Source organism: Oryza sativa, chromosome 6, assembly GCF_034140825.1.
Source record: "Oryza sativa Japonica Group chromosome 6, ASM3414082v1".
NCBI lineage: Eukaryota > Viridiplantae > Streptophyta > Magnoliopsida > Poales > Poaceae > Oryza > Oryza sativa.
In genome coordinates, this window is record NC_089040.1 from 30,966,264 (window position 1) to 30,987,445 (window position 21,182).

A 21,182-nucleotide genomic window follows, 5' to 3' on the forward strand; every position below is an offset into this window, starting at 1 on the left:
GCACATAAGCCCCTAAAAAATGGGTACGTTATAACTTGAGAACAAAATAAGCAGATAAGGACTACAAAAGATAAGAAAAAAGCAATCAGGGTCTTAGTCTTGCTTCTTCCTCTGCATCGGTTCCTCGATCGATGACAACAACGACAACAAGTTTGCAAGAACCATGGCAAACTGCAGAATGTATTGCCAAATAGAAAACCCAGGTGGGGCATCTTGGAGATGGAGATTACAGTTGCCTTAGCACCATATAAGAGCGCTTCAGTTGCTGCTTCAAGACCTGTCGCGGGAGACAAAGAAGAGGACCGAAGACAACAGGAAGATCGCCGAAGAAAGAGAGGACGTTCGGCGCTACCTGTTAGATGTTGGGATTGAGGATGAAGCCACCCACCCAAACAAATCAACTGCTCATTTAGTTGCTGACATCTTGGAGGGACCCAACAAATCACAGACAAGACGACCTCACTGGAAAGAAGCCTAGCAAGTACCTCCATGGCCAGAGTTGTTGAGACAAGGGAGATCGGATGCCGATGACCTCCTTGCATTGCACAAGAGTAGAAACATGATGTACTCGAAAAAGGGAAAAGCCTGACTAAACCTAGGACTACCTAGTAGAGAAGAAATGTTGATCCCTCCCCCTCTCTTCATTGGCAGCGAACCACCAAATTGGAGGTGGAAGAGGGAGAGGAGAGGATTTTGTTTATCTGCAGTTGCCTGGTTTCGCGAGAGCTCTCTCGAACCCTCAAATTTTAGTCATCTTTAGCCTACTAATTCTCTTTGGGAGCGGACTGGAGGGAGAGGGACAAGGGGAGGCTGGGACTTACCAGCGGTGGTGACAACAGTCTTCTTCTATGGCGACGAGAGGGAAACTAGTGAGACCTAGTGGCTAGCAGCATTGTCGGTAACCAACTACCCTAAATTCGATTCCTCCCTTCTAAAAATATATTCGGGGGATGTCTCTCCCCTCGAATCTCTTTTTTTTCCCTAGCAACAGTGAGCTCCTTCTCTTTTCTAGCGCGCTGATGACACGCCAACTCTATTGGAGAACATATGAATAAGGGTTTAGAGTTGGGGTTAGGATGAATGGGGTGTTGGTAAAGGAGGAGAGTGGTTTCAGCAGGCTTAGATTGATGGCCGTGGTCAGCGGTGGACAGCGGCCACATGTAGGGCACAAAGGTCGCGTGGGCATCACCGGATCCACGAGGTTGGAAGAAGACGCGACGTGGATGCTAAATATGAAGTGGATAAGCAGCATGGGTGCAAGAGAAGATGTATGATAAGATGGGGGGCACTTTGTCGATGCCTGGCTTGCGAAGGAGGATAGGGCGGGATGGAGAGAATGACGACTGGGTTGCCTTGCCAGCACTAGTGGCGCGGCGGGGCACAAAAACTTCAATATATGTTTTTTTGGTTTCAATTTTAACCCAACTTTTATGACATATTTGTCCACACAAACCTGAAAAATTTCATAACCAACATACCCTCCTAATTGCTACTTACAATACTACACAAATAGGAGTATTCCTGGGGGCAGAATGATCACAATTAAATCCAGTAAAAGATCTACTACTACTCCTAGTTGGGTAGTTTTGTGTGGTTTTAGTAGTGAAGGTAGGGGGAGAACTTGTATGGAGGAGAAGAGCTGCATGGCCATTGGGGGAGCAACACCAACACCAACATGTTGTCAAGTTGGTTGTTGGTCCGATGGATCCTACTGGTATGGTACAGCTGCCCACGCGCTCGAGAGCGATCCAAAGAAAAGAAAACAGAAAACAGTCGGTGTGATTGTGATTTTTTTCCCCTTTTTTTTTGGGTTTAAATAATTCAGTGGTATTTAAGAGGTTGCTGTGCGTCCAAAAGGTAGCTTTTGGCCTTTATGCACGCCCAGGGGCCATCACGCCACCACTCATCTGATTGCGATTGGTTTTGTGTTATTTATATTAGCCTAAGGCCAGTCACAATGGGGGTTTCACTGGTGTGTCATGCACATTTAATAGGGGTAAGACTGAATAAAAAATGATTATTTGCATGAAATGGGGATGAGAGAGAAGGAAAGAGTTTCATCCTGGTGAAACTCGTCAGCGTCGTTTCCAAGTCCTCGGTAACAGAGTGAAACCCCCGTTGAGGCCGATTCGTTTCATTCACCGGATCTCTTGCGTCCGCCTCCGCCGTGCGACCTCTGCATTCTCCCGCGCCGCGCCGGATTTTGGGTACAAATGATCCCAGCAACTTGTATCAATTAAATGCTTTGCTTAGTCTTGGAAACGTCAAAGTGAAACCCCTCCACTGTGGGGATTGTTTCATAAAAGATTTCATTTGAGAGAAGATGGTATAATATTTTGGGTAGCCGTGCAATGACACTAGCCATTGTGACTGGCCTAACAAACACATTCACACACACACACCCATGCATGCTTAATTAATACTCCATTAATCTTGTTTGTTTAATTTAGTCGATGTGCAACAGTCCATGGAACGCCTTTTCGCCCGGATTCGTTGGCACATGGCTGCTGCCTCCTGCTGTTCGATCCTGCTTCCTTCGTATCGTACGATCGCATCTCTTCGTTTTTATCTTTTTAATAAAATTTATTTAAGTGGAATTAAATTTGTAAAAAAAATAGTAATATTATCAAATTAGATTTATTAAATGTAAGATTGATACATTTTGATAATATGTTTATTTTGTATCAAAAGTGTTGATATTTTTTATAAAGTTGATTCACTAGGAAAAAAATCAAAACAGAAGGAGTAGTAAAAACATATTCCCTCCCTCCGATAAAAAACTATCTAGTATTAGATAGTACGTTTTCTGGTGCAACGAATTTGGACAGGTTCAAAAAAAATGTTTCATCCAATTTCAGATTAGTTTTTTTTTTTTAGAAACGGAGGAAGTACAGAGTATGGTACACTGTATATGGATCCAAGACAGCTTGCAGAGTTGTTGCAGCTGAAACGTCGCCACCAAGTCTCACGTGCTATAAATAATCAAAACCACTAGGGGCATGATATGAATTATGGAATGGAAGCATTTGCTTTTCTAGGTAACCATTTGTTGTACGGCACTAGCACAATTTTATTTTGGGTTTTTGGTTTATGTTGAGCGATAAAAACTTTAACAGCCAATTGGATGTCCTATTTGATTTACATTATTGAGAGAACTATTGTTGCAAAGTACTATCCATTTAATCTAGTAAAAAATGAATTTAACAAGTGGTCTAAGCAAAACATCATAAGAGCATTTTTTTTACAAAAAAAAACATATATTTTTTAAGTATAGAGAAATAATCCATTGATAGATTCAGATTAAACAGTTTTCCACAATCAAATAAATAGTTGTATGTAGGTGTCGTGGAAGATTCTGATGGTCGGGACGTGAGCGACGATCCTGTGGAGGAGAAAGGAAGAAGGATCATGATTATGGGAGTTTAATTAGCAGCGTTGACGATACCGACGTGTTCTTCAATCAAACCAATGAGGTGGGCTTAATCAATTCGCTAGCCAACCCTATTTTGACGATCATGTTGATCCAGGTTATTCGTACGTAGATTTTCCTGAAGCTTCCCCAGATTAAGTGTGGGGGCAAATCAGTCTCAAACATGTCAAGATCAAACAATGCAAATTTAATTTCCTCGAGCGAATCCGACTTGAAATTTGACTGTGTTCTTGTCCCAAATTAAAAGGAATAAGAAGAGGGTTTCTTAACTCTAATCAAATTCTGATGATGAAACTAGACATGATGATCATGTTCAGATTTATCCTCAGGATTTGAATTATTATTATTGTTTTTTATAAAAGGAGTACATTGTAGAGAAGGGATAGAAATGAAACTGAAAAATTATTTTTTTCCTTTAAAAATAAACAAAAGGGAAAAAAGGCAGATCTTTCGGGGATGAGGACCATGTGGATGAATGTGACGATGTTGGTCATGAGGCTTATCACCTTTTTTATCATGACAGGATACCCGAAAGAAACAGCTAATTAGCTAGCAAATCGATGCGGTCCTGTCCCCAGAACATGCCAAAATTAGCTTTTCGGCCACTTGCCCCACATGTCAAACAGTTGATGAGCTAGGCGTACTTAACAAGTTAACCACTAATTAATAATTAGGCAGATGTGTTTGACCAATCATATATTTGTTTGCCTTTTTTTTTGGGAGCATGTACATCATCACCTCCTATCTTGTTTGAGAGATTAATTAGTAGTCAAAGCTCAATGGTCTGCTTAATTTGTTTGGAACCACGGTGCTATATATGCCTGCTGCTGTAAAAAACAGCCTGCAAAAAGTCTGATGTGCTTGGTAACTCCATCATACATATTGTGTGGGCGCGTGCTTTTTTTTTTCTAGATAGCATGCGTTAAGCTGAAAGCTAGAATATTTGTTTGTCATCAGATGATTAAGAGCCAAACGCATAAACAAATATTGAAAAATTATCAGTAAAGCAAGATTACCATGATTCAATTCACTGCAATGTCAAAATTAAAGAAAGTCAAGCATACAGAATTCATTTTCTGCCATCTCCTAAGCTCAGGGAACTTAATTAGAGAACAGCTACCCTGTGCCATCAACAACCTCAACTATTGACAAGCTAGGGGAATGCTGTTTGTATATGCCAACACACACACAACCAAGCTAAAGACCCGTGTGTTGCAACGGGTATTGTAAAACCAAAAAACAAAAACAAAAATGACAAGTTTAATTTATAGCATAGTTAGTTGGTTAGTCATATAATGCCATATCCAAAGAAAAAGCTATATGGGCCACTTTGGATTGATGCCAAAATGTGTCATGCCAATTTTTTGGTAGTTTGAATAGTAAATATGATGGTTTGGTTTGAAGCCAAATGAATGGTAATGACCATGCTTAATTTGGTACAATTCTAGAACTTTCTTCACCATAATATAAAATTTGGCTTCCAATTGGTATTAATCCAAACACATTACCTAGTATTCTACCCTACCAAAATATTGGTAGTGCCAAAATATGCCTAGGTTTTGGCACTACCAATGTTTTGGTATGGCCCTAAACCAAACAAGCACTATAATTACAAGTTTATAGCATAGTTAATTGATTAGATACTACACATCAGCTCGTGGCATTGAAGGCAGACTCGTACACCACACCACTAGTATCATTTAAAATAGAATAGATAAGTACATGCGCGGATGCGCCTAGCTAGAACCTAGGTACCATATATTAGCTGTTATATAAACGATGCCGGCCGCATATGCTATTAACAAATGCAGCCCATGATCGTAATGCTCAACAAACAAACAACAAAAACGGTCCACCACTCCACATTATTTGCAAGGGATGATTCAGTGAAGAAAACCTGAAAGATCAGCAGTGCTAGGGTTATCAAAACTGAGTGGTTTCGTGAAATCCGCCTGGTTTTTTGAAACCATTGTTGGTCAGTTTGTAGAAACCGGATGGTAAGTTATCAGTTTTTACAAGTTTTCGGTTAGATTTCGGTAAACTGATTAGGAGAGGTTTTTAATTAAAAATCAAAAGGTAAACCCTGAGTAGTGCTGATTGATCAGTCAATCCACAAACAATATAATGTGCAGGCCGGCCAGACCATGCATAGATAGGGGGGATTTGTAATTATAACACTGCAAACATTAATCTTTGCTATAATGATAGGATAATAGTAGTGTTATTATATCGTAAATCCTGGCCGGCCAACAAATAAATTCGTCGTGATGCATGGTGCATTCACCCTGTACGCCACAGTGCTGGTAATTACACCATGCACGCCACAGTGCATATATATTCACAGGCCTGTTTGAAACAGAATTTTACACAATTTTTTTACGCGTTGTTTACTTGATTAACGTGATAAATCAATAAATAGTATAAACAATAGAATATAATAATTTTTTCAAGAACTGCGGAACAAATAATCCGTGGCAAAAATGAAAAAAAAGGTTTAAAGGAACAGGAGCTTAAAGCGACATTTTCTCTGAACTCCCCTTGTCCATATTGGCCGGCGTCTCACTATCATGTCGCACGAATAGCTCATTATCATACCATTATCTAAAAAGGTGATAATATTATTGTGGGGCTATTCGATATGGCTAGATGGCTGCCTGCAAATACAGTAACAAACATACAATCTCTACGGTAACCGCTGCAGCAACAGCGTTGGAGAGCACTGCAGTTGGGTAACCGAACACCCCGTATGTAATGTGTTACCGGCTTTAGTCCTTTAAATCTCTTTTCACGGGTTTTTGTGCTAGTTTTTTTTTCTTGTTGTACCTCCCGCTTTCGGCGTACGTTGCATTGTGTATCTTAAATTCTGTTTTCTTCTAATATATTGATATGTAATTTTTTTTCGTGTTTACGAAAGGTATGTAATGTGGATCATGTACAAAAGGTACATGTCAATCAATTTTGGCCTGCTCTGTATGGGCCAGCCCATAGGAGAAGAAGACGACTAGTATGTTTGGGCCTTTCGGACGGCCTAGTTGCCAACCTGCATCTGCACCGGCAAGGCTGGCCCGCTGCACAGGCAGGAGCGGGCTTAAGAATTCAACAAAATAAGGCCGGGCTAAATATCTCATTGTCCAAAAGGCCCAATAATAAGAAAAAGAAAAAGGAAAAGAAAGAGCGCCTCCCTCCCATGTCGGCCATGGACAGAATCCTGCAATTCCAGATGTGTGCTGCAGAAAGCCGGCCGGCCAACATGCATCATGCCATCATCCAGCTGAGTTGGCAGATGTTAACTGCACGTGGCCACCTAAGCCTGCCACGTCGGGTCCCACATGGTAGTAAGTAGTAACACTAACATACACATAATCTTTGTGCTCCTTTCAAACGCAATATTCTCAAACCATAGTGGCCATTCAGATTATAGCCAAAATAAATCTTACCAAATTTTTGTAAGATTTATTATATATTTACTAAAGTTTGGTACTTCTTTTGTCCTAAAATGTTGCTACCTATGATGGGATTTGACCTATCATAGGACAACGAATCTAGACAGAGCTTCGTTGTCCTAGGATGACCCATCCTAGGTAGCAACATTTTGGGACGGATGAAGTAAGAAACTAAATGGATGCACATATTTGGCAACTCTATAAAAAAATAATATGGTTTGAAATGGCATCAATTTGAACAAGCCTATAGAAATAAGAAAAGCGGGATTCAAATGTCATTGAACCTTGAAGATACAGAAAAACTACATAGACAACCGTTTGGATGAAGTACAGGAAAAACACAGTATGTAGAAGAGAGAGAAAAAAATCCAAAGCAAAAAAAGGAATTCCATTAAACATGTCATTCCAAAGCAATTTTAGGGATATAATCCTTTCTTCCAGAGGTCCTCATATGAATTGCTCCCATAGGATTCAAATTTTTCCTGTAGAATTCATCTATTTGTCCTTTGTTTCAAAGGAGACTTATGTACAAGCTGCGCGGCGCCACTGTCAATCCATCTAAAATGCAAAAATGCTCCCTCATCAGTCTCCCTGTAAGTATTTTACCCTCACCTACCAGTAACAATGCACGCTTTGCTTAATCAGCATCAGACCGATCATGGCAACGGGAATCCGAGAAGAATGCTGACACAAAGGTCCCATTTATTTGGGCATACTACTGTTCTTCTGCGAGGGATTATTCAGAGATTTAATCTAAAATTTAGATAAGGACATCACCGACCAATCCGACTGGCATAATTGCGTCGCCAATTGGCAGGCCAACGGCCAACGCCCATGCCACGTATCAGTACACTACAGTACAGATGTACAATGCCACAATGGTTTCTGATCTGTATACATATCTTGCTGTTGGTTCTGGAGGCAAAAAAAAATCATGCAAATTTCTCGCATTTCTGTCTATGGGACCAGCAGTTTTCTTGTAGCCAAACAACCAAAGAAGAACAGCAGCGAACTGGTTTTTGCGAACTTTGCACGAGATTTTTGGTTCAATCCGACGAACATTCAATTTGGCTCTGCTCTGCAATTAAACCCTAACGTCCACACCACATGATCATCATCAATTCATCACGTATAGGTAAGGAGCAGAGCAGACAAATGCACTCCGTTCATTTACTGATCGAGCATGCCAGGACAGCAAGGTTGGTGTCCATCTCCATCCAATCTTGGCTACAGTTCATCCAACCAGGAACAAGAAACTCCGATGAATCCACGCAAGAAGAAAGAAACGTCGCCTTCCTTAACCTGTTCTAAGTCCCCATCGATTCAAGATCCATTCATTTCCCTGTTTGGTGATGCTGATGATGATTTTCTCTCATCTGTTTCTGTTCCTCCTCATGTGACAATAATATTCAGCAAAACAATCAATCAAACAGTAATCGATAATTGTACCTAGCAAGCAAAACACGGATTAATTTCCTCACCATCTTCGGTGTAAAGACTCAACCATTACAATATTACATCGACTCTTTTAATTAAGTCTTGATAATTAACTAGCAGTACAGTATATGTTACAACCATAGCAACGACGACGCATCGAGATTAACTGAGCTAATTAACCCATGACGAAGATGAACTCGACCAAGATTCCAAGAACAAAAGCTTAATTAGTTATAGGAGGAGTAGATGTTTAATTGGCGGGGGCGACGCGGTTGACGAGGGCGAGGGCGTTGCTGGTGACCTGGGCGACCTCGACGATCTTACCGCGGATGGCGGAGCGGGTGGCGGCGTCGACGCCGCGGGAGAGGCCGTCGAGGCAGGTGTTCTCGTCGGTGAGGGCGGCGCTGCACCAGGTCTGGACGTTGCTCAGGTGCCACTTGAACCCCGGCGAGCCGGCGCGCCCCATGTTGCCGCCGAGCTCCTGCGCCGCGTCGCGGAGGTGCCCCACGCTGTCCGCCATGTTCTCCAGGCAGTCGCGCACGGGGCCCGCGCCGCCGGCGCCGCCGCGGCCGCCGCCAGGGCCGCATATGTGCCCCACGTACGTCGACGCCGACCGCGCCTTGTCCACGCTCACCGACAGCGCGGCGCGCGCCAGCTCGCGCGGGCTCCGCGGCGGCGGCGCCCCGGCCCCGCCGTACGACGCCAGGCTCTGCACGCACACCGCCGGGTACTGCGTCGCGCGGCACGACTTGCGGATGAAGTCGCTAGCCGCCGGCGCTGCGCCGCTGTTCGCCGTCGCCGCGGCGGCGAAGGCGGCGAGGAGGAGCGCCATGGCGAGGCTGGAGCGAGACATTATTGAGGAAGTTGGTTGATGAGTGAGCAGTGAGCTACACAGTGGCGCTTTGTGTGTTTGCTTGGTCACTTGAATGATTGTTTTGTACTGACCAGCACCAACTTTTATAAGGAGAGGGAAAAAACTGTTGGAAATACTTAATATTTTTTACAAAATTCCTTTCCAGTTTGGACCTTGCATGGATAAAGACATTGTACTATGACATGGTGGAGATTTTTCTAGAAAAGTCTAGTTATTTAGTGAGTATTAAAATTTGCAAGGCTATTATTTGACCTAGAGCGGTTATTGCTCCATGCTGATGTTGGCTATAGATAGACAATTGGGCATAAAGATAATCTACCTTGTTAAAGGGACCACAACATGCATCAGCTCAGTGTGAAAAAAATTTGATAAACTACTTTACCCCCATTACTTCTTTTTTACCGATAGGCTTTTATTCTCTCTTAAGAGCATGTACAATAACATTCAGCAGGTTGAATAGCTATCCACGTTATCAATATCCTAGCTGGAAGAGTGAGAAATGATGCATGAATATGCATTTTTCAATCTATTAAACGGTACATTTTCTATTAAAACTTTATATTTATGATTTTATTTAAAAAAATTACAAAACATGGGACCTAACCAGAATTATTACAAAACATGGCCGAGCATAACTAGAGCATGGCAAGGGGTTACATTTGTGACAAGAATGGGACCTAAACAGAAAATTCCAGAATCAGGAGGAGTAAAAATGAGAGAAGATGTCCACAAAAGAAGAGGTGCGATCACGTGATGGGCCATGAGCAGGAGGAGACTAGTGTCTAGTGAGAAAGAGAGGAAATCTCGTGTGGTTGTCTCCGTGGGAAGCGAGCTGAAGCTGATCGAGTCGGGTGCAGTGCAAGCGATGGGATCCGGCCTACTCCCGTGCTCTGGTGGACCTCCACCTCATGTGATGCCATCCACATCACACTCATCTTCCTAATGAACTCCAATTGGCACATATTTGTTTATGTTTCAAAATTTGAACTATCGCAAATCAAATCATAGTATAAGTAAGATACATTTATGCAGAGAGCATTGGATCGGAATGAGATCATGTGTGATGTTTTCTGAATAATGGATATTTTTTGCAATGACATGATGAGGTTAATTTGAGGGTGAGGAGTACACTTATTCATTTTGATGGGAAAGAAGATATTAAATGAGGTTTGAAAACCTGTTCAAATAATTGTGGTACGTAGGTACATGCACATGCATGTGCAAAAGCTTGAATTATGCAATGGTTGGAGTTGGACATGGGCCTAATATCTGGTCCACTCCACTCACTACCATTCTGGGTTTGGTCTCCTACACCTTTTTGTGATTTTCAACCCTCCTTTTGACTCACATTCTTTCCTTCAGTTTAGGCTGAGTTCGTTAAAATATCAGTTATTGTGTCAGCATTTAGCCAAGTAAAATGTTCCGTACAGAATTCCTCCAAAGTATGTATGCTGATCTGCCAACTAACAGCATGTTACATGTAGATTCCTTCTATACTTTCTTGAAGGAGGGTGTGTTCGCTACCGGTGGATGGAAACGGTGTACAGTATGCACGGAAAAGGGACGATCCATTAGCACGCGATTAATTAAGTATTTGTTATTTTTTTAAAAAAATAGATTAATTTGATTTTTTAAGCAACTTTCGTATAGAAACTATTTAAAAAAACACACCGTTTAACAATTTGAAAAGCGTGCGTGCGGAAACGAGAGAGAGAGGTTGGGAAAAGTAGCATCCGAACACAGTTCTTTAGTACATGATATATGGGCTGTGTTTAGTTCCTGAAAAAAGTTGGAAGTTTGGGAAAAGTTAAAAGTTTGGAAAAAAGTTAAAAGTTTATATGTGTAGGAAAGTTTTGAATGTGATGTGATATGATGGAAAGTTGGAAGTTTAGAGTAGTTGGGGGTGAACTAAACATGGCCATGATCGAAGTGAAAGCATCAAAGTTTCAGAAAGTAACTATATTATGATCTAAAAAAGTAACTATACTATATTACTGTATAAGCATTATGGGCCATTTTGGATTGATGCCAAAATGTGCCCTACCAGTTTGTTTCGTAGTTTGAATAGTGAATGTAATGGTTTGGTTTGAAGCCAAGTGAATGGTAATGACCATGATTAATTTGGTATAATTCTAGAACTTTCCTGAGTATAATATAAATTTGGCTTCCAATTGGTATCAATCCAAATCCATTCACCTAAAATGCTATCCTACCAAAATATTGGTAGTGCCAAAACATACGTAAGTTTTGGCACTACCAATACTTTGGTAGGACACTAAATCAAACAAGCCCTAAAGCATGTACTTTTACATGCGTTGAGCTAGCTTTTACTACAGAAGATACATGGCCATACCTTTTTCTTAGGTATGCCGTGTGATTTGTTTATCAGTTGGTTCTTTACTTAGGATTCTGGATTAGTATCACGCTTTGACGAACGAACTCGCGGCGCCGGGAATCAAGATTCATTCAAGAGCCTGATATATACCTCAATCTCCGCAATAAGTAGCGCAGCTGACCATTCCCCTATAGCTAGCTAAGCTATGTTCTCACTTCTCGCTCATTGCAGTTTGAGTTTTTCTTGGCTATGTACAGAACCTGCAATGCAAGCAAGCTGTAATCCCTCCGTATTTTAACGTATTTTAATGTATGACGCCGTTGATTTTTTAATCAATGTTTGACCATTCGTTTTATTCAAAATTTTTGTGCAAATATGAAAATATTTATGTCATGCTTAAAGAACATTTAATAACGATTCAAGTCACAATAAAATAAATGATAATTACATAAATTTTTTGAATAAGATGAATGATCAAACGTTAAATAAAAAGTCAACGGCGTCATACATTGAAACACGGAGATAGTAGTAATTATCTAGGGAGAGCTTAAATAAGGTATATATGTATCCATCCGTCCTAAAATATAAGATATTAGGCTTGGATAGGACAAATCTTATTACTATGAATTTAAACTGATTCTCTGTTCCAATTATAATATATACCTTATATTATAAGATGGTTTGAGTATGTCTCATTTGTTTCTTGGCTAGCCACTAGCAGCCTTGTAGTACCAAAAATGAAGCAATTAATCGAACGAAAAGCATCGATCGTTTTCAGACTGCACGACCCATCCATCCATGGTTGCAATGCAAAGGGTATCCTGCCTGCATGGCTGCATATAGTGTCTGAATTCGGAAGAACTGCGCTGTTCTTGTGTAGTTGTATGCTTGATTGGCTCGTGCTGTGCATGTAGAGCAGGAAACAATGAAACCAATGCAGTGGCAGAAACCAGCTGCATTTTCAGAGAAAAAGTGACTTATGATTCGTGAAGAAATGGTTAGCGGATCGTCGTTGCGCTTCGAAGAGCAGAGAATTGTGACTTATATGAACAAGCATGTCTACATCCATGCAATGTTTGTTGGTGCTAGACTGCTTGGAGTACATACTCCTGTAATAGTAATGCTATACGTTCTACTCCTGTAATGGTGCTAGACTGCTTGAAGTACTATTGAATTAGTGTTAATTAGTGGCGCCATCTGTAGAGTATTTTTGAGAATTATGGTAGGCCACCTTCCAACTAGGATTGATCCAAGTTAATGGGCATGAAGGCTAGCTGTATGTGTGTCTATCTATGCATGTATGCATCGATCGATCTGTCCATCTATGGCTTGTGATATTATTACCAAGTGGAATAATGGGCGCCTAACCAATATAATGGATCAATATCTGCTCTAGCTAGCTCTGAACTGCCATTACCATGGCACGCAATGGATATTGATCTGAATCACATAGCTGATAGCTCTAGCAACTGATGTGTTATGTGTAACTGTGTAAGTTTGATGCAAGATTAGTTGATTACAGCAAATGTGAACCAAACCTAACTTGATAGGAGTATACATATATAGTGGGGACTCCAAAGGACAGAAGCAGCTGCGTGCATTAACTTGAGATTAAGCACCACCAAATGGAAGTATAGGTAGACTTTAATTAAGAAATTATTATAGCTCTGACATAGACGGCTCCCATTAATAACAGTGCATCTTTGGATATGCAGGTTGCAATCTGAACAGAACTCATGCTAGTTAGAGGAGCATAACTGGAGAGCATATACTGCATGTGTGTGTTCACATGAAACGAGCACATAAAACAGGACTCATGCTACTGCAGCCGGCAAATTAAGAGAGTGTGTACAGTTGAGACTATGATCCCAGCTGCGTGCGTGCATGCGGCGACAAGGCCATGCGACGATCCAGGCGAGTTGCCGGCCTCGCTGACACAAAAATCCTCCGTTTCCTCCGTCTGCTAAGATGAAATATAAAGATTAAGGGAGTAGATGGAGAAAGTATTAGATTTAACTAAGTTTATAGAAAAAATTAGCAATATTTTCAATATCAAATTAGTTTCATTATATTTAACTAAGAATATATCTTGATAATATTATTGTCGATTGACAACTGTGTACGTCGAAAGACGTGGTTCACACAGTGAAAAGTAAAACAATGTGTATTGATTTGTGGAATTTTGAATCCCCCATTACATGCCCTATGGACTATTTATAGCTTTAGTACAAACTCATGCAACCTAAAGTTAATGAGTACAGGGTTCATGTACCCTAGAGTTAATTAGTAAGGAGAATTTACATGAATACCCTTATGATATGGGCATTTGTGAGGGTAACTAGAGTCTATTGTGCCTTGGGCTCCTTGATGGGCTTTGTTATGGGCCCTCAGGTGGCAAAAGTGTCTTGGCCTTTAGTGAACCCCCTATGCTTCGCCCGATCGAGCCCACCAGGTTTTGGCAGCCTTGGTCGAAGGTTCTCATGATATGCCTTCAACAAATATATTTATTTATTATTGAAAATATTACTGTATTTTCCTATATATTTGATCAAACTTAATAAAGTTTGGAAAAAATCAAATGACTTACTCCCTCTGTCTTAAAATATAAGAGATTTTGACCGGATGTGTAATATGAAATGGAAGTAGTATAATATGAATCGGAAGGAGTACTTCAGATTCTCACATATCCATGTATCATCGAACAATATTTTAGAACAGAAGAAGTATAATATGAAACGGAAAAGGTACTACAGATCCTCACATATCCATGTTTCGTCGAACAATATTATACTCCATCTGTTCGGTCCTATAATATAACAAATTTTGGGTAGATGTGACATATCCTAGTACAATGAATAGACACATCCTACTACTTATACACGAATTTTCATAAATATTTTTGTTCCTACTTAAAATACTTGATTTACCTGATTATTCAATAGTAGACTAGCAACTAATGTGTTAGAAATAGGACTAAAATAAGGTTTGGAGATGTGGGACTACATAGACCATAGCTGGACCAGCCGACCCACCCTGTCTAATGGGTGTGTCCGTTATTGATTAGGATGTATCACATTCTTCTAAAATCCATTATATTATAGAAGAGAGAGAGAGTACATACAGGACTGCAGAGGAGACCGCCGAGGTGTACTCACTCCAGTTTTGCATTGGATTCCGATGTGATGCCGTAGCTGGTCTGTGTTGTCCTTCCGATAGGGGATGCATGCATGATCAGAGTACGTCCTACGCGCGTGCCCTCGACGCTATCGATCGATCATATGCATGCGTGTGGTGTTTCTCGAACCATCCTCTACTGTACATGCATGCTCATCTTATCAGTGATCGAGATCGTCGCACTGTACTGGACAGCAATACGACCGCCCGGCACGCGCGAGTAGCCTGCGACCAAACGAATATGCAGCTTTAGGGGCCTGATCAAGCCGAAATAAACTTTATCAACTTTTAATAAAATTGTCAAATATGCACACCCATTTAATTTTTTTTACTAAACTTTGAAAAATACATAAAAAATCCCACCAAAACATAGCAATATTATTAAATTGCTAAAATTTTAGCAATGTCAAAAATTTAGTAAGGTTCATTTTAGCTACAACCTCAACAGGTCCTTTAGTGGCTACCCGCGGTATACTCCCCCATCCTAAGTTCTTTTAGCCTATACCGTTTGTCCTAAATAATTTTATTTTAGTAATCATTATATTAGAATTTGTATAAGTACTGAATAAATGCAGAGAAAGTAGATAAAGAAAGGAATCATTACATTAAGATTAAATACAGTAATGATATTTTTATCTTTTTTACTTTTTTATTGATATGTGTAGGTAAGCTGAGAAATGAGCTTATTTTAGAATAGAGGAAAGTACGAGCGAGGCCCTGCAACTTTCAAGTTTCAACTGCTCGCCGGCCGTAAAAACTGCACAATCTCTACCACGTTCGCCTGGAGCAACAAGGTGGGCTTTTTTCTGTGATGATCCAGCTAAGCCCAATCCGGAGTCCATTCCGATTCCGATCGACCTTTTTTTTAAGATTTTTCCAAACACACAGGTCGGTCGACAAGATGGGTTAAATACTTTCAACTTTAGAGAGAGTACAATAATATATTATATTTCCATAATTTATTGACTTTTTAAAAAATGACTAAAATCAAATGGGTAAAACTTTAACTATCAATAAATTTTAAATTTAGTTTGAAATATTTATTTGGCAGCGTAATGCCTATAACTTACTCGTCGCATGAGTTCTATTACCTCCGTTTTAGGTTATAATATATTTTTACTTTGGTCAAAGTTAGACTGTTTTATGTTTGACTAAGTTTATAAATAAATATAATAGTATTTATAATACTAAATTAATTTAATCAAATCAATAATTGAATATATTTTTATATTAAGGGCCTGTTCACTTTGATGTCATTTTCAACCTTACTAAATTTTGATAAAGTTGTCAAAAAAGTGGCTACATTTAGTTTGTTGCCAAATTTTGGTAACTATATAAGAAATCCTACCAAAATTTGGCAAGTTGCTAAAATTTGGTAAGGTTTTTTTTGACGTCAAAGTGAACATGCCCTAAATTTGTCTTGGGTTAAAAATATATTACTACTCTTCTCTATAAATTTAATCAAACTTAAAATAGTTTTACTTTTATCAAAGTTTATAACTTGAAACGGAGGGAGTATCTAACTAGCTTAATTAGCTGTGGAAAGAAAGAAACGTACTCCAGCTAGCCGACGTACAAGCCGCCAACTAAACCTCCCTGGCAGTGTCACACTGACACGTCCCATATATCATGCACCAACCGCCAACCCAACCCACACACAAACGCCTCTACGTACACTCTACCCACACCACCTCGCTCACTCGCTCGCTCGATCACCGCGACCTCACTCGATCGCTCTGATCACCTATGGCGGCGCGGGCGTTCGTCGCCGTGGTGGTGGTCGTCGTCGCGGCCTTATTCGTGGGCGCAGCCTCGAGCTCGGCGGCGGCGCAGGCGGCGGTGGACACGGGGGCGGCCGCGGGGGTGCCGTCGTGCGCGTCGAAGCTGGTCCCCTGCGGCGGCTACCTCAACGCCACCGCGGCGCCGCCGCCGGCGTCGTGCTGCGGCCCGCTCAGGGAGGCCGCCGCCAACGAGACGGCGTGCTTGTGCGCCATCCTCACCAACAAGGCCGCGCTCCAGGCGTTCGGCGTCGCGCCAGAGCAGGGCCTCCTCCTCGCCAAACGCTGCGGCGTCACCACCGACGCCTCCGCCTGCGCCAAGTCCGCCTCCTCCTCCGCCACCGCCGCCGCCGCCGCCGCCGGTAACACACATAATTCCATCAATTTCCTCAATGTTTTGATCTCGTTAATTAATTCCTCTCGTCGACGATCACGGCGTGATCCATGCGGCTAGATTGCTGCTACTAATTGCAGTGGACATACGTACAGTGGTTGATGCGGTTTGACTGCTACTGCTTTTGTTTGTTTGTTTGTTTGTTTGTTTCTCCTAGCTAGAGTAATAATGGTCTGAATTATTGCTTAGTTTAACACTAACAGTGCTCCTCTCCTCGCTGGAGAGTTTGTCGTTTGATGCACCAACTCTAGCTAGCTAGTGCCAGCTAAAGCATGCAGTTGTCTCTCCGGTCTCACAAGAATCCGAGGCACCTGATAATTGAGAGATCGCAAATTAATCATGGATCACAATTTAATCATGGCCTCCAATTCATGATCTCTGGCATTTTAATCAGATCACAAAAAACTGATATGATCATTTACAGAGGGATGCTGATCTGAACTCTCTTCAATTCCTGCAGGTGCCGGCACTGCAGGTAGCACTGCTGCTTCTTCAGCTTCCACTGGAAACGCTGCATCTACAGGTACCTGTGCTTAATTAGAACAACAATTTTCGCTGTCAACTCAGAACATCACAATTCAGATTATGTTTCAGTTTTCCACAGTATGAACTGGCAGCCAAATTAAAACCTCTCTGTATGAGATCATTTCAAGCTTGCTTAGAAATTTCCAGTGATTCACAGACATGTAGCTGTAATTTGTAACTGAGCCTCTCTTTTGTTTGCTGAATCTTGCAGCGGCCAAGCCAACGGCGAGCGGAGGCGCAACGCATCGCCTGAGCTTGATCAGTGCATCGTCCTTGGTAGGCTTCAGCTTCATCTGGTGGACGATCATGGCGCAGTAGTAATTAAGATCCAGAAGAGCAGTTTCAAGTTTGCTAGTTGGTCACTACTATATGATGAGGAAGTACATAGGATTGTATTGGCAAAATTCTTTCTTCTGTAGATTGCTGTTCTTCGCCGGTCGATCAGTTCCTCGGTTGAATCAGAGTTGTTTAATTCTGTACTGTCCAAATAAAACATGCTTAATCATCTGTCCGACTTTGTTCAGTAATATGCCTGCTGGCTGTGTACACTGTAGTACTGTACATGTCACCGAATCCCTTTGAGTTACCAGCAACCATCGGATGAAATTTGGTCAGCACAAATGAAAGTGGTAATGGTAAGAGGTGTGCGGTTTCAACTCTAAGATCCCGTATTCAATCCAAACACACTTATAATTTCTTTTTAAAAATGTTTGGAGGAACGTCTCTCGTTCCAAATCTTTTTTCTCATTTGGCCCACCAAAATAGAAAGCATAGGCCCATTGTAAATACGATCCAAATTGGCCCATCCCAATAAGGACACAACGCATGAGCCTAATTATTCTAGCGAAAAGTACACCGAAGGTCCCTCAACTTGTAATCAGGGTAAAAAACATCCTCGAACCGCAAAACCAGATACGCGAGTTCTCTTAATTATATAAAACCGGTCACCCGACATCCTTCGGTAGTTTTGAACCCGGTTTTATCCGACGTAACGGCTGAGTCAGCGTGGGTCCCACATGTCAGCTGGCCACGTCAACACCCTCATCTCTCTTTTCCTCTCTTCTCTCTCTTCCTCATCTCTCTCTCCCTTCTCTGTGGCCGGCAGCGCCTAGGCGGCGGGCGTCGGCGGTGATGGCGGCGACGCGGCGGCGGTGGGGGAAGCGGCACACGGGCTCCCCCGCCGGCCGCCGTCCACGCGTAGCTCCTCCCCCCGCCGCTCGCGCCCTCCGCAGTGGTTGTAGAGGCCGTAGGCGTGCGGTCGCGAGGTCGCTGGCCGTCGAGCTGGAGCAGGAGGCCGACCCGGAGGAAGACGTTGCGCGGCGGCCGGTGACGCGAACGGCGGCGGCACGGAGGAGGAGGACAGCGTGGAGCGGCGAGGCGGTGGCTCGTGGCCAAGAGGAGGCGGAGGAGGCCGAGGGGAGGCGGAGGAAGGCCACGCCGGTGCCTCCTCTTCCTGCTCGAGCAGCGCCCTCACGGTCGCCGGCTCGTCGACGTCGACGTGGGGCATGAGGTCCACCCTCGCCCTCGCCATCCAGCTCAGGTGCCGCGTCGCCATCGGCATGCCCGGGTCGTCCTCCGGAGCACCACCTGCCGCCTCCCGCCGACAGCTCCTCCCCCCACTGCCGCCGCGTCGCCCGTCGCCACCATCGCCGCCGACGCCCGCCGCCGTTCGTCTGCAAGGCGGTCGGTGAACTCGCTCGCCGAGATGCCCGCCTACGTGCTCCTTGCGTTGCTCCTCGACTGCTTCGGCCGTAAGCCGCTCGCCATCGGCACGATGCTTCTCAGCGGCATCTCCTAATCCCGACTACGACGCCGCGGCGGGGTACCTCTTCAGCGCCCCGGCGGCTGCGCGCGACTCGCGGTCGACGAGGGTGGGGCCGCCGCGCTCACCTCCAACGAGGACGATGCCGAGTCGTCGCCGCCGTTCCGCTGCCTCGTGGGCCTCGTGGGCGGCGGCCGGGGGGGGAGCCCGCGCGCCGCTCCTCCCAACCGCCCGCCCGCGCGCCGCCCCTTCCTGCCGCCCGCCCGCCGCTCCACCCACCGCCGTCGCGTCGGCCGTCGCCGCCATCACCGTCGCCGCGACGCCCGTCACCGGCCGCCGGCCACCGACGCCCTCCTCCTCCCGCCAGCTGACTCAGAAGGGAGAGAGAGGGATGAGGAAGGGAGAGAAGGGAGAGAGAGAGGAGGCTAACGTGGCAGCCTGACATGTGGGGCCTACGTGGGTCCATGCTAATTCAGCCGCCACGTAGCATAAAACCGGGGTCAAAACCACTTAGGCCAAGTGCTATGGTAGATGTGACTACCATCTTCAAATTTATCTATTTTATTCACTCATGAATTAAGAGGCAACACATACAATGTATCACCTCTAACACACAAATACCAATATCTCTAATACTCTCACACACTTCTTGAAATTTGTGTGGAGGTTGCCTCTTGATTTAGGGGTGGCTCATCTTCTCTCTCTCCACTTCTCTCCTCCACCTCATCACCCAATCCAATGTGGCATTCTTAGGGGCAACATATGAGATATTATAGTACTTGTCCTAAAGTACTTATTGTGTCCGGTTTTGGTTAGTTAAGGGACGTTAGATACCTATTTTTGCGCTTGGAGGACGATTTTGTAACTCGATGACAAGTTGAGGGACCTTCGGTGTACTTTCCTATGGCCCATACTCGCACTTGGGCCGTAGGACGCGGCCTTGGGTGGCTGGTGGAAATTTCTCCACGTGACGCAACGCGATCCCTTCTCTTCCCCATTTGCGTTCGTAGCGAATCGCGATTCCACCCACCACCACCACCACCACCACTGAGAGAGGCGGAGGCGCTGACCAATCGCGATGCGGCCGCCGTCGCCGCCGCGGCCGCTGGCCTTCCCGACGCTGGACTCGCTGGCGGCGTTCCTCGGCTCGCGCCTGCCGGCGTCGGCGCTGGCGTCCTGGGGCACGGCGCCGGGAACCAAGACCCTCCTCAACCTCTTCCTCGAGCTCTCACAGGGGGAGTGCGTCCTCATCTCCGCCGCCGCCGCCGCGGCGCCGCCATCGCAGCAGCAGCAGCAGCATCCCGTCGTCCGCGCCGTCCACGTCGCCAGCGTCCGGATCCGCAACGGGCGCGGCGCGCTGCTGATGGAGACCGGGCAGCTCCTCTCCGACGGCACGCTCCGCTCCCGCGGCGGGCTCCGCCCGCTGTCGGAGAAGATGCGCCCCGGCGAGACCCCCGAGGCCGCGGCCGTCCGCGCCGTCCGGGAGGAGCTCGGCGAGCGCGTCCGCGTCCGGATCCTGGGCGGCGAGGAGGCCCGCGTGGAGGAGCGGGACTCGGCGTCCTACCCGGGGCTCCACGCCAGGTACGTTCTCCACGCGGTGGACGCGGAGGTGGTCGAGGGCGTCCCCGAGGACGGCGAGTTCGACACGGAGGAGGGCGGGGAGCACGAGGACGAGGTCGTCGTCGATGGAGCCGCCGCCGCCATCACCGTGAAGCGCCATTACTGGAAGTGGGTGGACGACAACGACAACGACGAGGAGGATGTCGCCGGCGCCGAGGAGGGCGCGCGCCAGAGCGCGCACTAGGAAGCATCAGACATGCATCTCGGCTGGCAATTTTTACCTTGCAAAATTCTGTAACTTCGTTCGTGTCGACCAACGATTCGGTGTCATTTTCGTGTTGTGATCCTCTCCTGCTGCTGTCAAAAATATGGTGCCAAATTGTTTCACAGATTGATTACTGTGTGTTATTGTTGGAATAAAAAATGAATGGTCCATCTTTCCTCGTCAGCTTAAATTTTTGGATTAAACT

General features: G+C 44.4%; 4 protein-coding genes across 4 annotated transcripts; 2 read left to right on the forward strand and 2 right to left on the reverse strand.

The window, feature by feature from the left end:
- Nucleotides 1-8,323: 8,323 nt before the first annotated feature.
- On the reverse strand, nt 8,324-9,242 carry LOC4342040 (21 kDa protein). Its single transcript, XM_015786402.3, has one exon. It carries the CDS (start codon nt 9,161-9,163, stop codon nt 8,561-8,563), a length of 603 nt encoding a protein of 200 aa, XP_015641888.1. The 5' UTR covers nt 9,164-9,242; the 3' UTR covers nt 8,324-8,560.
- A 7,027-nt stretch (nt 9,243-16,269) lies between these two features.
- Nucleotides 16,270-17,917, forward strand: LOC4342041 (non-specific lipid transfer protein GPI-anchored 9). Its single transcript, XM_015786642.3, has 3 exons — nt 16,270-16,833; nt 17,326-17,388; nt 17,602-17,917. The coding sequence occupies exons 1-3, from the start codon at nt 16,440-16,442 to the stop codon at nt 17,706-17,708; spliced, it is 564 nt and encodes a 187-aa protein (XP_015642128.1). The 5' UTR covers nt 16,270-16,439; the 3' UTR covers nt 17,709-17,917.
- Nucleotides 17,918-18,498: 581 nt separating this feature from the next.
- On the reverse strand, nt 18,499-18,951 carry LOC136357051 (branchpoint-bridging protein-like). Its single transcript, XM_066311781.1, has one exon. It carries the CDS (start codon nt 18,949-18,951, stop codon nt 18,499-18,501), a length of 453 nt encoding a protein of 150 aa, XP_066167878.1.
- A 1,197-nt stretch (nt 18,952-20,148) lies between these two features.
- LOC4342042 (uncharacterized) lies at nt 20,149-21,160 on the forward strand. The gene has a single exon (XM_015785887.3). The coding sequence runs from the start codon at nt 20,231-20,233 to the stop codon at nt 20,954-20,956; it is 726 nt and encodes a 241-aa protein (XP_015641373.1). The 5' UTR covers nt 20,149-20,230; the 3' UTR covers nt 20,957-21,160.
- The last annotated feature ends 22 nt before the right edge of the window (nt 21,161-21,182 follow it).